Source organism: Chrysochloris asiatica, unplaced genomic scaffold, assembly GCF_000296735.1.
Source record: "Chrysochloris asiatica unplaced genomic scaffold, ChrAsi1.0 scaffold00054, whole genome shotgun sequence".
In the NCBI taxonomy this organism is placed as follows: Eukaryota; Metazoa; Chordata; class Mammalia; order Afrosoricida; family Chrysochloridae; genus Chrysochloris; species Chrysochloris asiatica.
Window position 1 is genome coordinate 14,143,247 of NW_006408572.1, and position 16,087 is coordinate 14,159,333.

General features: G+C 39.3%; 1 protein-coding gene across 1 annotated transcript in view; it reads left to right on the forward strand.

Annotated features, from left to right (window-relative positions):
- The window catches only part of DNAH9 (dynein, axonemal, heavy chain 9), a 556,281-nt gene that overhangs the window by 124,905 nt on the left and 415,289 nt on the right, over nt 1–16,087 (forward strand). The window contains exons 18-19 of the mRNA XM_006863433.1: nt 2,185–2,407; nt 3,149–3,315. Coding sequence (XP_006863495.1) covers nt 2,185–2,407; nt 3,149–3,315 — 390 coding nt within the window. The remainder of the gene's footprint in view (nt 1–2,184; nt 2,408–3,148; nt 3,316–16,087) is intronic.

Here is a 16,087-nt window from a genome sequence, read left to right on the forward strand (position 1 = left end):
TTCTGGCACTATAGCAAACAATGTTCCGCTGCTATTCATAATGTTTTAATTTTCCAGTACTACATCTGACAATATTCTGCTCCTATTCATAAGGTTTTCAGTGGCTAAAAATTCAGAAGTAGCCTGCCTCTCCTTCTTCCTAGGTTGTCTTAGTCTGGGAGCACCGCTAAAAACTAACCACCATGATTGAACCTGCTGGTGTTTAAAATACCAGTGACTTAGCTTCCAACATCGCAGCAACACGCACACTACCACAGTACAACAGTCTGACAGACAAGTGGTCTGTCAGCTCTAATCTATCTCAGAAACTCCAGACTTATATTCAACTGTCTAATAAATATCTGCTGTGTGTAGTGTGTGTGTAGCGTCTGCAAGCCATCTCAAATGAATGTGTTTAAAATCTAGTCTTCTCTCTGTGCCTGACCAAAAAAAAAAAAAGTCTTTCCCAGTTCTTCCCCGTATGTGTACATGGCACCATCACTTACCTAGTTGCTGGTAGCCATTATTGATTTATTTCATTCCCACACTTCTCATTCAAAATAATGAAGACTCTGCCCACTCTTCACAGAGAGCATCCAGGCCTAAGGCAGTGTCATCTGTCAGCACAATCACTCTTAACTGTCTCCATTCTTGTCTCACCACCTCTACTGCCATCTCTGCCACTCCTGCTACCATCTTGTCTCTTCCAGCTACAGATCTTTTTGAAAATGTAAATCAATACACATTTGTAAATCAATACAATCATTCTAATACACAGAATTCTCACACTTGGAATGAAATCTGAACTTCTTACCCTGGGTAAGAAGACCCAATATTATTTGGCCCTTTATTACTTCTCGGGCCTCTTTTACCTCTGTGAGTCCGCATTTCTTGTACTGTTCTACAACCCTGACTTTCCCCCTTTTCCTTAAGTAAATAACACTTCCTCTGGCCTCCGGGCCTTTGCTTTTGCTGCTTACTCTACTGGAATACTCGTCCCAATTTCTACTCCTCAGTCACTCCTTCCCATCATTTAGGCTCAGTCCAAATATCAGTTTTATACAGAGATGACTTCACTAACCAACCCAAAAGTCCTAACTCACTAGCCCCTCAACTTGATTCATTTTCTGCATCACTCATTATTACGTAAAATTATGTGATTTATTTAGTTTATTGGCTTAATATTCACTTTTCTTCTGACTAGAATACAAGCTTTACAAGTGTAAAGTCTTTGTTTATCTTGTTTATCAGTCTATCTTCAGGACCTAGAAGCATGCTAGGGCTCATAATAGATGTGTAACAAATATATATTAATTGAACACTGAATCAGATTTAACCTTCACAATAACTGTTGTTGCTAAGGGTCAGTTCCAACTTACAGCAGCCCCTATATAAAGTTCCCAAAGAATGATTGGTGAGTTTGAACCACTGACTTTTCAGTTAGCAGTCCAGTGCTTATTCTCCAGCACCACACCAGTACTCTCACAATTACTAGTGAGATAGAAATGATTGTTTTCAATGACTTGGCCACAGTCACCATTCTAGTGTAAAATTCAAATCCAAATGACCATGTTTGTTTGTTTTTCATTTGTTTTAATGTTTTGTTTGTAATAATTCCAGATTTACATAAAAGTTACAAAGACAATAGAATGTTCCCTTCACCCAGCTTCCCCAAATGGTAATATCTTACATAATAATAGTACAGTGATCAAAATCAGGAAGTTAACACAGATGCAAAACTATGAATTAATGGAACCTTATTAAAATTTTACCAGTTGAAAATTTTACCAGAATGAACTCCCCTTTTGGTTGAGTGTGCAATTCATTTGGTTGAGTATGCATTTGCATTGTATTTAGGAACCATCTTTCTTTTGTCTCCTTCCTGTCTTTCCTCAGCATTTCTTTGTCCTCATAACTTGATATTATTTATTGAGTCAATGAAGACCATTGTGTTGAGCTTGTTTATTTTAGCAGACATAGACCATGTAACAGGCTTCCCTCCCTTTAAGGCTAGTTGCTTGGAACTTGACACTTCTCAAAGATCCATATTCTTCCCATCAGGGTATAGTATATCCAAAGTCATTAACAAAGTACTTGGAGAATTGTAGGTTTTTCATAATGACCACCATTATTTTGGGGAAAATGTATCTTCCTCTTAAGGTGTGGAAGGAGAACAACTCCTCATATTCTGTTTGTCTTGCTTAGCTTGGCTGACCTTGAGGTGTTTATAAAAAACAGTGAGAGCGGCTTGCTTATGAAAGTTGAAAAAGGCGATTTCCAAGGTCTGGTTGAGATTACGGGACACCTTATGGCTCTGAAGGAACGGCAGAGCAGCACAGACGAGATGTTTGAGCCCTTGAAACAAACTATTGAACTGCTGAAGACCTACGAACAAGAACTTCCAGACACGGTGTATAAACAACTGGAGGTCAGTAAACAACTTATATCTGAAATAAAAGAAAGAGTGAAAGTTTCAGAATTTTTAGGTGGGATGGGTTGTGGTCATTGAAAAACAGAGGACTTGATGATGACCCAGATCCATGTTTCACAACTATAGTTTTGTCATTAAGTGTCGTCGAGTCGGTTCCGACTCATAGTGACCCTGTATAGAGATTACGAAGAGCGGCTGGTGAACTTGAACCACTGACCTGGTGGTTCAAACCGACCTTGCAGTCCAGCACAGTGCCACACCAGGACTTCTTATAGTGTGTAGTGTATTTATAATGTCTAGTGTATTCTGGAAACTCAATATACATGAGAGACTGTAATGCTGAATATATGTAGAAGAATTGAAGATAAGGTCATCCCTTCCCCAGTATTAGTGATGATACAACTTTTTTTAACTGAAAGAGGGACAAGAAGTCTAAGGGATCTTAGATGGGCTAGCAGGGAATGTAACATAAAAGAGAACGAACCATCACCCTTAAAGAAAATTAAAAAAGTGATGGTCCCTGGGTTAATGACTGGAGACTGGTATAGAGTCAAGGGTAAGTGGGAAGCCAGAGTGAAAAGTCAAAGAAGGTGCTGCTTGTGAAAATGGTCCCATGTCATCAACACATCATGGTGTGACCTTAGTTCATAGCTGAAGACATATGGGGACTGTCCGGTTTCAGGTCTGTGGGGGAGCAGGAGTACAGTGTGCCTGACCCCACTGAAATGTCTTCTGCAGGAGCTGCCAGAGAAATGGAACCACATAAAAAAGATGGCTGTCACGGTGAGACAGCAGGTGGCCCCCCTGCAGGCAAATGAAGTGACCTTCCTCAGACAGAGGTGCACGGCTTTTGATGTGGAGCAGCAGCAATTCTGGGAACAGTTCCACCAAGAAGCTCCCTTCAGGTATAGACCAAAGTGGGCTAGTGTTGCTCCCTTTCCTTTGAACACTGAATCGTTGAGTCAATGAAGACCACTGTGTTGAGCTTGTTTATTTTAGCAGACATAGACCACCTAACAGGCTTTCCTCTCTTTAAGGATGGTTGCTTGGAACATGATGTTTGGGCACGGTTCTACAATGACTTTAATGGATGGTCAAAGGTTGTGTGAACACCCTGCCTTTAGAAACAAACGCTAGAAACCTGTTGTGTTTTTAGTATGTGAAGAGATGGTATGCTGTAAAATTGACTGCTAAATTTTTACTGGACTTTGGGCATTCTGAGTTCTTTGACAGACTTCTGTGTTTTGATTAAAAAATGGTGGATAAATTTTCAAAACAATTTTGGATAAAATTTCAAAACAATTTTGGAAGACATTTTGTTATTCTAAAAGGAGAATTTGAGGTGACCGTACTTCAGGTGTTTCTCTCTTTTCAGTAGTGTTCGGAGACCTCCACTACTTGTTTGTTTTTTTAAAAAAGAAATTAAATTGCATTTAATTTATATATGTTGTTAAGTGCCATCGAGTCGATTCCAACCCAAAGCGACCCTGTATAGGGTTTCTGAGAAGCAGCTGGTGAGCTTGAACCGCCGACTTTGCAGTTCAAATGCTTTAGAGTCTGGCGCATGAACCCACAGCAGCATACCAGGACTCCTAATTTATCTATGTTGTTGTTGTTGTTATGTGCCATCGAGTCGGTTCCGACCCATAGCGACCCTGTATAGGGTTTCCGAGGGTGTAAATCTTTACGGGAGTAGAAAGCCTTATCTTTCTCCCGCGGAGCAGCTGGTAGTTTCGAACCGCTGACCTTAAGGTTCGCAGCCCGATTCGTAACCACTACGCTACCAGAGCTAACCAATTTTACAATTGCTGTATGTATAATTCATTGACACTGATTAAGTTCTTCATGTTGTGGAAACAATCTCACCAGCCTTTGCTGAATTGTTCCTCTACCATCAGCATAAACCCACTGCTCCCTAACTTCTTAGCTCATCTTTCAAGCTGCTGCTGTCAATTTGATAAGTAGTTCTTAAAAGAGGATGTTGCTCAAGGCAGACAATCTTTGCTAGTTAAGCTAAGCTGTTGTTTGGTTTTGTGAAGACATAAGGGGATATGTTTGGTATAAACTTGAAAGATTATCTCAGGCCCATAGTTTCAGCCACCTTTCATGGCTCCAGAAATTCTAAACTCCATCAGAATTTGATATTCTGTACTTCATTTCCCCTCTTTTGATCAGGAGTCCTCTGTAGAGCACTTCACTGTGCTCTTGAGGAACCTACACACGGTCCAAGAGTAGCCATTCTAAGGGGATACTGAATGACTTAAAATTATGAAATGTGTGCATCAGGATTGTTTCCTGTCACCATTCATATAGCCCAGCATCTCGGATTATTTGCTCAGTGTACAGATCAAAATGTTCAGTAATACGTAGCTGGGCACCATCCAGTTCTTCTGATCTCATGGCAAATGGAGTTAGCCACACATTCCATTTCCTCCTTCTGTTTATGAGTCTCCTTCTTCTCCTGTTTTTACATATCAATTCTTGATTCTTGGATGGCCAATTGCAAGCTTTTAAGACACCAGGCACTATACAATGAAATAGGAGGAAGAACAGTAGCACTAAATACATTATTAGGTCAATTTAATACTAGGACGTCCCACGAAACCATACCATAAGTTTTCAAACCAAGGAACCAAATTCCATGAGATGTTGGGTTGTATATAAGCATCTCAGAAGCTGCTTTTTTTCTGTTGTCGCTGTAAATGTATCTAGCACACAACTTTTTCAAATTCAACTTCTTATAGGTGTACAACTTACTGACAGAAATGACATTAATCAGCTGTGCAACCCTACCCTTCATGTTATTTTTTCCATCATCATGAATTGAAACTCAGTGCTTCGTAAGTAATAATCCCACCTTCACCCCTCACTCCATCTCTTGATGATACCTTTAAGTCAGTTCCGATTCATATCGATTCTATATACAACTGAATTAAACACTGCCCAATCCTACACCATCCTCACAATTGTTGTTTTGTTTGAGCACGGTGTTGCAGCCACTGTGTAAATCTATCTTCCTCTTTTTTGCTGTCCCTCTACTTTACCAAGCTTTATGTCCTTTTTCCAGGGACTAATCTCTCCCTCCTGACAATATTTCCAAAGTATGTGAAATGAAGACTCACCATGTTCACTTCCACATAGCTCTTCTGGATGTACCTCTTCCAAGCCAGATTTGTTTGTTCTCCTGGCAATCCATGGTACAACAGTAGTATTCAAATTCATCAATTCTTGTCCACTCCTGCTGTATGTTCTTCCAGTTGACTCTTCCCCCCTTTGATTCTATGCCCAGTGATCTGCGGTGTGCAGCTACTTCCGCATGTGTAGCAGAACCTTCAGTGGTGGTGTCTAGTCATCCAGAGTGGAGATCAGTAGACAGAGCAGAAGAAAAGAATGAAAAAGAATAATCAGAAAAGGAAGACTCCTACCATTATTTCTGCAGATCTGCCAGTTTTCTGCTATGGGAGTCCTCACTTGACCCTCTATCTATTCACTCCGTTCAAAATGGTTGTGGCAGGATACAATCTCCCCAAATCAGAAGCCCCTTCCTTTCTTGCTTCTGCTCCAAATCTTACTACCAGTAGGCACTTGATCCTCTTATTTGTCCCTTTATCTGAAGTTCAAAGTTCCAGGATTTCCTCTTAATCAGTTTCATCTAGTTTTCACTGACTGGGGTCTGCACAGCCTTTCTGCCTACTCCACCATTTAGCCCTACTCCGTCAAACTATCTCTCCATTTCTTTTTTGACAACTTCTAGTTTTCCCAGATTCCCAATTTCTCCTTTTCCTGAGTCATGCCTCAACAGGAAACAAAGGTCCCAAAATCTTTGCTCCTTCTACATCTTTAAGGTCGACTGTACTTTGAGGAACTTCCATCCTGAGGGGCTCATCTTCTGGCAGTATATCAGACAGTATTCTGCTTCTGTTCATAAGGTTTTCACTGGCTAATCCCTCGGAAGTCAACTGCCTCTTCCTAATCTATTTTAGTCTTTCCAGAGTCAATTGAAAAGCAAAAGACTATAATTTCTTAAATTGACATTTTACCAAAGAGGATAATTGACTGACCATCAAACACATTTTTTTTTTTTTAAATGAAACACCTGTCCACCATGGGTGATCCTGCTGATATTTGAAATACTGGTTACATAGTTTCCAGCATTACAGAAACACACAAACCACTATAGTACTACTGACAGATAAGTGTTGGTCCAGCCCTTGGTAACCACTAATGAACTTTGGCCTCTATACGTTTACCTTTTCTTCTCTTTTTATATTAGTGAGGTCATACAGTATTTGTCCTTTTGTGATAGACTCATTTCTCTTAGCAAAATAGCTTTAAGATCCACCCATGTTGTAGCATGTACTGGTTGAGTACTATCCCAAGGTATATATGTACCATCATTTGTTTATCTATTGATCTACTGATGGGCATTTAGGTTAGTCTTAGGCCAAGTTTTCTACAGAAGAAAAATCAGTGAAACATATATATGTATCTCTATAAAGAAAAGTCTATTCTCTTACAGTTGCAGAGTCCCAGTCCCCAGCAGAAGAGAGAGAGAGCCCCTCTTGTGTGCCCATTATATTGGGAGTAGGCCACACCCTAAATAAAGCATCCCTTTAATTGATTGGCTGCTCATAACCGCTCATCAGAGACTTACCTATGCCTGTATTAGGTTTCATCACCATGGGAATAAGCACATCCCAACTTCTAAACCTCTGGAAATTCAGGCCAAATTGAGTTGACACAGAACCCTAACTATTACAAGGTTCTTTGCACCTTTTTGGCTATTACAAATAATGCTGCAATAAACAATAGTGTACATATGAACTACCAGCTGTTCCATGGGAGAAAGATGAGGGTTTCTGCTCCTGTAAAGATTTACAGCCTTGGAAACCCTGTTCAGGGTCGCTATGGGTCGGAACCGACTCGGCGGCACATTACAACAGCAACAACAACAACATATGAGTGGTCATGTAACTGCTTTTAAGTCCCTTGGGTATATTTCTAGTAGTGGAATTGCTGGGTTATATGGTACTTCTTTCTATATAATAGTTTTTTGAGGAACCACAATACTATTTTCTACAATGGTCGCACCATTTTGTGTCTACACCAGCAATTGTTAAGGCTCCCAATTTCTCCACTCTCACAAACAAATAACCTTGTCTTCCTTTCTCCCTCCCTCCATCCTTCCCTCTATCCCTTATTTTCTTCCTTCCTTTCTTAGCCATTCTTGTTGTCAAGTTCTGTTCAGATGATTCCATTGCATACTGACCCTTTCTAAGGTTTCCCAGTAGCCACTGGTGTGTTTGAACCACCAACCTTGTGGTCGCATTTGAGTGTTTAACCTACAGCACTGAACCAGGACTCCCTAGCCATCCTAGTGGGAGGAAAATGATATTTCATTGATGTTTTGCCTTGCATCTCTTTGATGACTGATGACATTGAGAATTTTTTTTTTTTTAATGTGTTTGATGGCCAGTTTATTATCCCCTTTGGTAAAATGTCTATTCAAGTTGCTTTCCCGTTTTATGATTGGATTATTTGTCTTTTTTTTTTACTAAACTAGTTTTATAGATATCTGGTTATTAGACTCTTATTGAATATATATGGTTTCCAAAAATTTTCTTCCTGTTTGTAGTTTGTCTCTTCAATTTTTAGTGAAATGTTTTAATTTCTATGAGGTCCCATTAATTTATTTTGACTTTAGCTTTTGGTGCTTTGTTATTATTTTATTTGTTAATGCATTTTAAAAGCATGGGCTGACCATGTTGCCCCTGCAATTTCTTCTAAAACTGATTACTTTATTTTACACCTTTAGGTCCTTAATTTAGTTCTAGTTTGTTTTTGTGTATGGTGCAAGGCATGAATCCTGTTGTATGTTTCTGACAGTGGAAACTGAATGATACCAGTACCATTTATTGAAAAGATTCTTCTTTTTTCACTGAAAAGACTTAGGACTTTAGTAAACAAAAAAAAAATAATAAATTGAACATAGATGTGAGTTTATTTCTGGACTGTCAATTCTGTTCCATTGATCTGTATGTCTATTAATATAACAAACTTTTATTACTATAGCTATATAATGTTTGAAAACCAGGAATTATTAGTTCCCCTGCTTTGTTCTTCTCCTTCAGCATTGATTTAGTTATTTGAGGCCTGTTGCCATTCCATATAAGTTGATGACTGGCTTTTCCATTTCTATAAAGACTATTAGGATTTTGATCAGTATCGCATCAATTGTATAATAACACTGGCTAGTAATGATCTCTTAATAATATTGTCTTCCAGTTAGGTCTGAACCACAAGGTTGGTGATTCAAGCTCACCAGCCACTCCTTAGGAACCCTATACAGGGTCACTATGGGTCAGAACCAACTCGATGGCACTTAACAGCAGCAACAATTCATAAACATGGAAGATCTTTCCAGTTATTTAAGTCTTCTTTAATGATTTTCATCAGGATTTTATAATTGCATTGTGTAAGTCTTTCACATGCTTAGTTAATTTACTTCTAGGTATTTTGTTCTCTTAGGTGCTGGTATAAATTGAACTGTTTCCTTAATTTCCCTTTCAGATTTTTCATTGCTAGTGTATAGAAGGAGTCCTGGTGTGGTGCTGTAGGTTAATGCACTGGACTGCAAAGTTGTTTGAACCACAAGGTCAGCGGTTCAAGCTCACCAGCCTCTCCTCTGAAACCCTATACAGGGTCTCTGTGGGTCAGAACTGACTCAATGATACTCAACAAGAACAACAACAGTGTATAGAAACCTAAATGATTTTAGTTTGTATACTTTGTACCCTGCAACTTTGCTAAATTCTTATATCAGCTCTAGAGATTTCCTGTGGATTCTTTGGGATTTTTAATATACAGAATCATGTCATCCATGAATAGAGATAATTTTACTACATGGATACCTTTTATATTTTTTCTTGTCTAACTGCTCTAGCGGGGACTTCTAATACAATATTGAATAGAAGTGGTGAGAATGGGCACTTATCTTGTTCCTAATTTCAAGGAGAAAGCTCTTTCTCCATTAAATATAAAATGGCTGGGTTTTTCATGTATATCCTTATTAATATTGAGAAAGAGTTATCAAGCTAAAAGAACTGAAGGAAAAGTTCCAGCCTCAAGTTGCAATATTGAAAGATTCTGTGGGTAAAGTGTTGACTGACATGGGAACCATCAAAATAAGATGGAAGGAATACACAGAGTTGCTGGACAAACAAGAATTGACTGATGTTCAACCATTTCACAAGGTACCATATGATCAAGAACCAATGATATTGAGGCAAGAAGTCCAAGCTGCCCCTTGGCATTGGTGAAAAACATGCCTCCAGGCATTGACAGAATACCAATGGAAATGTTTCAACAAATTTATGCAGTACTGGAGATGCTCACTCCTCTATGCCAAGACATTTGGAAGACCAACTGGAATTGATTCATATTTCTGCCTATTCCAAAGAAAGGTGACCCAACAGAATATGGAAATCATCTAACAGCAGCATTCATATCACATGCAAGTAAAATTTGTTGAAGATAGGTAAAAAATGGTTACAGAAGTACATCAATAGGGAGCTGCCAGAAACTCAAGATTCACAAGAAGACAAGAGGGTGTGCATTGAGGAAAAGCATTGTTGACATCAGATGGATTTTGACTGAAGCAGAGAATACTAGAAAGATGTTTATTTGTGTTTTATTGACTATACAAAGACATTAGACTGTGTGGTTTATATCATTGTGAAGAATGTATTCCAGAACACTTCATTGTACTCATAAGGAACCTGTACATATACCAAGAGGCATTTGTTCAAAAGAACAAAGGGATACTGAAGGTTTAAAATCAGGAAAGGTGTGCCTCAGGATTGTATAATTTCACCATATTTATTCAATCTGTTCACTGAGAAACTGGAGTATATGAAGAAAAGTGTGGCTTCAAGATTGGAGGAAGATTCATTGTGATATACAGATGACACCACCTCATTTGCTTAAAATGAAGAGGATTTGACATGTTTACTGACAAAGATGAAGGACTACAGCCCTCATTATGGGTTACACTTCAGTGTAAAGAAAATGAGAATCCTCACAATGGGACTAATAAACAACATCATGATAAATGGAGAAAAGGTTGAAGTTTTCAATAACTTTTTAAAATGTTTTATTATGAATTATATGGTAGTTTACATGAGTGACCTTTAGTTTTACATTCATTCCATTGTATGTAATCTCATTGCCATGGTTCCAATCCCCTCCGTGCATCATCAACCAACCAAAGGGTATATCCTAGAAACCCGCCCCCTACACTTCCCACTAAGCCCCCACCCCCCTGAGTTTTCAGCCCACAGTCCCTTTCCCTCTCTGGATCCAAAGTCCCCAGCCGCTTCATTACTCCACATCATTGTCTCTGTCTCCATCTCAGGCATCTTTGCTTCTCTGGGTAGGGTCAATAACTTCATTTTGCTTAGATCCACAATCAGTGCTCTTGGAAGCAGCAATCGAGACATCAAATGTTGTATTGCATGAGGTAAATCTGCTGCAAAAGACCTCTTTAAGGTGTTAAATACAAAAGACGCAAGTTTGAAGACTATTAAGCCATGGTATTTTCATTTGCCTCATATGCGTGTGAGAGTTGTTGTTGTTGTTGTTGTTAAGTGCCGTCGAGTCGGTTCCGACCCATAGCAACCCTGTACAGGGTTTCCGAGGGGGGACCGTGAATAAGGAAGTCCATAGAAGAATTGTTACATTTGAATTATGGTTTTGGCAAAGAATATTGAAAGTACCATGGACTACCAGAACAGTCTGTCTTGGAAGTATAGCCAGAATGTTATCTTGTACTTTGGACATGTTGTCAGGAGGGATCAGTCTCTGAAGAAAGATATCATGCTTGGTAAAGTGGAGGGTAGTGAAAAAGAAGAAAGAGATAGCTAATGAGAGTAATTGAAAGGACGGCAACAACAGTGGCTCAAACATAAGAACGATGTGAGGATGGTGCAGGACTGGGCAATGTTTCATTCTATTGTGCCTATGGTCACTGAGTCGGAACAGATTTACAACACCTGACAACAATACTGCTGAACTTACCTTCTATTCCAATCTTCTTGAAAATTTTCTTCAAGAAGGAGTGTTGGATTTAATCAAATCCCTTTTCTGCATTCCAAGAGATGATCATGTGGTTATTTTCCATTGTTTTATTGATTTTGTTTATTGCATTGATTGATTTTCTAATGTTGAAATAACCCTGTGTTTCTGGAATCGATCCTACAGAGTTATGTTTTATGACTGTTTTAATATGCTGTTGGATTCTATTTGTTAGTATTATGCTGAGGAGCACAATAGCCTTTCATAATTCTCTTTATTTCTATTGGGTCATTTGTAATGTCTCCTCTCTCATCTCTTACATTAACTGTTTATAGCTTTCCTTTCTTTTTCTTTGTCATTCTAGCTAAAGGTTTGCCAACTTTATTGATCTTTTCAAAGAACCAACTTTTGTGTTTGTTGATTCTATATACAGTTTTTCTGTGATTAAGTCCAGTTATTTCTGCTGTGACGTTTGCTATTTCCTTTTGTCTGGTAGTTGTTGTTGTTGTCAGGTGCCATCGAGTCGGAACCGACTCATAGCGACCCCGTGCACAGCAGAACGAAGCAATGTCCGATCCTGGACCAACCTCACTACCACTGCCACACTTGATGCCATCAATGATGTCACCTGGCCAATCCACCTCATTAGGGGTCTTCCTCTTTTTCTCTGACCCTCCACCTTACCCAGCATGACATCCTTCTCCAACGATTGTTTCCTCCAGACAATGTGTCCAAAGTAGGAGAGACGAAGCTTAGCCATCCTGGCCTCCAAGGAGCACTCTGGCTGCACTTCTTCCAAAACAGATCTATTGGTTCTTTTGACAGTCCTTGGCACTTTCAGTATTCTCCTCCAACACCACAACTCAAAAGCATCAATTCTTCTACGATCTTCCTTATTCCTTGTCTGGTAGAGTTAGACTTAATTAGGTCTTCTCTTTTTATTTCCTCAAGTTGTAGAGTTAGAATATTTGAGATTGTTCTTTTTTCATGTAGAATTTTCTGCTGTAAGTTTCCTTCTGAGCACTGACTTCACTGTATTCCCTAAGTGTTTGCATGTTGTGCTTTCATTTTCACTTAACTCTTAAGAAATTTTTTATTTCTCTTTTTAATTTCTGCCTTCATACATCGATAGTTTAATAGTATATTATGTATTTTTCATTTGTTTGTATACATTCCAGTTTTGTTCCTTCTCTGTTTGATTTTTACTTTTAATCCATTGTAACCAGAGAACATATTTTGTATGATTTCAGTTCTTTTAAATGAGCAAGACTAGCTTTGTACATGCTGGAGAAGGATTTATCATGTTCACTGGTACAGAATGTGCATTGTGCTGCTGTTGCATGAGTATTCTGTATAGGTCTGTTAAGTTTAATTGCTTTATATTGTCATTCAGGTCTTCTGTTTCCTGTTGATCTACTGTATTGTCTAATGTTCTGTCCAATGTTGAAAGAAGTGTATTGAAGTTTCCAACTATTATTGTAGTTCTATCTATTTCTCCCTTCATTTCTATCAGTGCTTGCTTTACATATTTAGCAGCTCTGATATTGGGTGCATATATATTTAAAATTGCTAAATCTTGATTAATTGACCCTTGTATCACTGTATAATGTTGATAGTTATCTCTTCTAACAGAGCCCACTTTATCTGATAACAAGATTGACTATCCCAGCTATCTTTTGGCTATTATTTACATGAATTTTTTTTTTTTTTTAACCATCCTTTAACTCCTTTAACTTCCAATCTATTTGTGTCCTTGGGTCTAAGGTGTGTCTCTTGTTAGCAGTATATAGTTGGATCTTGCTTTTAAAATCCATTCTGTCATTCTCTGCCTTTTGATTGGCGTATTTAATCCATTTACATGAATGGATTAATAACAAATCACCATTTGTTTTTTTATGTGTGTGCTCTTCCAGTCCAGGACAGCCATACTCACAGACATGTAAGGTAAAGCTGCTGAAAAAGACCTCTTTAAAGTGTTCAATACAAATGACGTCAAGTTTGAAGACTAAGGTGCACTTGGCATAAGCCATCATATTTTCATTTGCCTCATACGTATGTGAGAGTGGGACGTGAATAAGGAAACCCATAGATAATGTTACAAAGCTCTTTCAGGGCAGCTGATTAATGACCACAGGACATACCAGTCCACCGTAAACCTCAGCTTGAAGGTACGTGACTGTAGTTCTGTGGATTGGCAAACCTAGCCCAGTGCCCTTACCCCAATTAAGTACCTGGAGGCACCCCATTCTGCAAGCAAACCTGTCTGACGTCACTCAGTTTGACTTGCTCTGTTCACTGGGAAACCCACTACTCTTTCAGGAACTCTGGCTCTTGGTTCTGCTGTGGCTCTCCTCTGTTGCTTCTTGGCTTCTCTGCTGTCACAACTCTCTGTCTCTGGGTTGAGGAGGTTCAATGTGCAAGGATCTTAGAGTCCAAAGGACATGCTTCACTCCTAGCTTTCATTTGACGGTAATGAGATCTCCTCTCCTGCTTCTGATATGGCTCATTTTATATCCATGTTAGAATTCCAGGTTTAACTGGTAAGCTGTTAACAGTCACTCACAATTAAATCATATAATCAATCCATCAGCATCTTCCCTCACCTTCCTTTATGCAGCCCCATTAAGAAAAACGTATTTGGTGGGAGTTTACAAAGTGTATGGCTGGAAGAGATGTTAAATAATTCACTACACCACAGAGATCCTTTATATGCAGCCGTTTGCCTTTCTCACTGCTTTTAGGATTTTCTGTTTATCTTTGTTGCTGTTGTTTTTAAGTGCTGTTGAGTCAGTTCTGACTTATAGCGACCCTGCATACAGTTTCTGAGGAGCGGTTGGTGATTTTGAACTGCTGACTTTACAGTTCACACTGACCTTGCAGTCGAGTGCTTATCCTATAGCACCACCCCAGGACTCACCTCTATCCTGTGTATGATGTGTTTGTATAGATCTCTGGGTTATCTTGGATGGAGTTATTTGAGATTCTTGGGTTTGCTGATTCATATCATCCATCAAATTGGGGCCATTTTCTTTCTTTCTTTTTTTTTTTTTTCAAATATTATTTTTCTTTTTCTTGCTCTCATCTCCTTCTGGAATTCCTAGGATGCATATATTAGCTTTCTTGATGGAGTCCCATAATTTCATTATAAACTGTGCTCAGCCTTCTTGAGACTCTATTCTTGTTGTCTTCAACTTCTGTTATTTAAACTCTTTTATCCTCTAATTTGTTGATAGTTTTCTTCTGCCTGATTAAATCTGTTGTTACATACTTACATTGTATTTCTCATTTCAGTTATTGTCTCTTTCTATTGCAGCATTTTTGTTGGTTTCTCTTTATCGCTTGTTCTCGGATCCTCATTTTGTTTATACATTGGTTTCCTTACTTTTTTAGTACTTTTGTTTATGTTTTACCATAGCTGTTTAGCACCTAAACTGATGCCTAGTGAGACCTATTCGGTTGGGTGGGCACAGAGGCAGGTGGAGTGCTGGTTGTGAAGTCAGGCTCCACTGTGGGGGGCATCCTAGAGCAATGTTCAGCAGCCTGGCAGCTGGTAGATACCAGCTTGGTGAGGTGCTGGCATGATCTAAATAAATCTCCAGAAAAACCTACCTTGTTGATTTTAAAGCAGAAGCTTGGGGCCTTGTCTCTTTGCCCAGGTAAAGGTAGTGGTGCTTGGGGAAGCAGGCATTTCAGATGGGGTTGCTTCCCCAGTTCACATCAGTTGGCATCCCACATAACTGTGGGGAAGAGCAGGGATGCTGGGAGAAGTGGTATTCCTACTTTATCTAACTTGTTGAATCCTTGAGTCTTGCCTGCCTGCATTTCCCTGCTGCTGTCATCTGCTCCCCAATTTAAATTCCCTCAAGGACAAGCACCATTTCATTTCCTTGTATTTGTGGGGAAGGGCCAGAGTGATGATCTCTTTAAGCTACAATCTTGCCAGAATTCAGTTTCCTCCCCTACTTGGTTCAGTGGTAGGATTGTTGCCTTCCATGTAAGAGACCCAGGTTCGATTCCTGGGCAGTGTCCTTCACACGGAAGCACCATCCATCTGTCTGTGTTGCTATGATGCTTGCATGTTGCTATGACGCACAATGGGTTTCTGTGGTGCTTCCAGACATACAAGAAGAAAGATCTGGTGATCTACTGAAAATCAGCTCATGGAAGCTATGTGCATCACAGTGGGGGTAGCACAGGATTAGGCAGATTTTCATTCCATTGTGCATTAGGTCACCATGAGTTGGAGACCAACACAACAGCAGACAATAACAGCAGCATACACAAAACACAACATAGGATGGACAATACCAGTCTCAGACGCTCACACATTTGAATTTCTTTGGCACTGCACATACACATGGATACCTTTCTTTTCTTTTTTTCTAAGTTTTTATTGTGAGGTTTACATGGAAGAATATCAGTTTTACATTCATCCTATCATATTTCGTTTCATTGCAATGATTACAGTCCCCTCCATGCATCATCAAATAACCAAAGGGTACACCCACAGGCTGGCCCCCCAGCCATCAGCACACAGCCCCTCTCTCTCCCTGAGTCCAGTGTCCCCAGCCGCTCCATCTCTCCACATCATCGTCTCTGTCACTG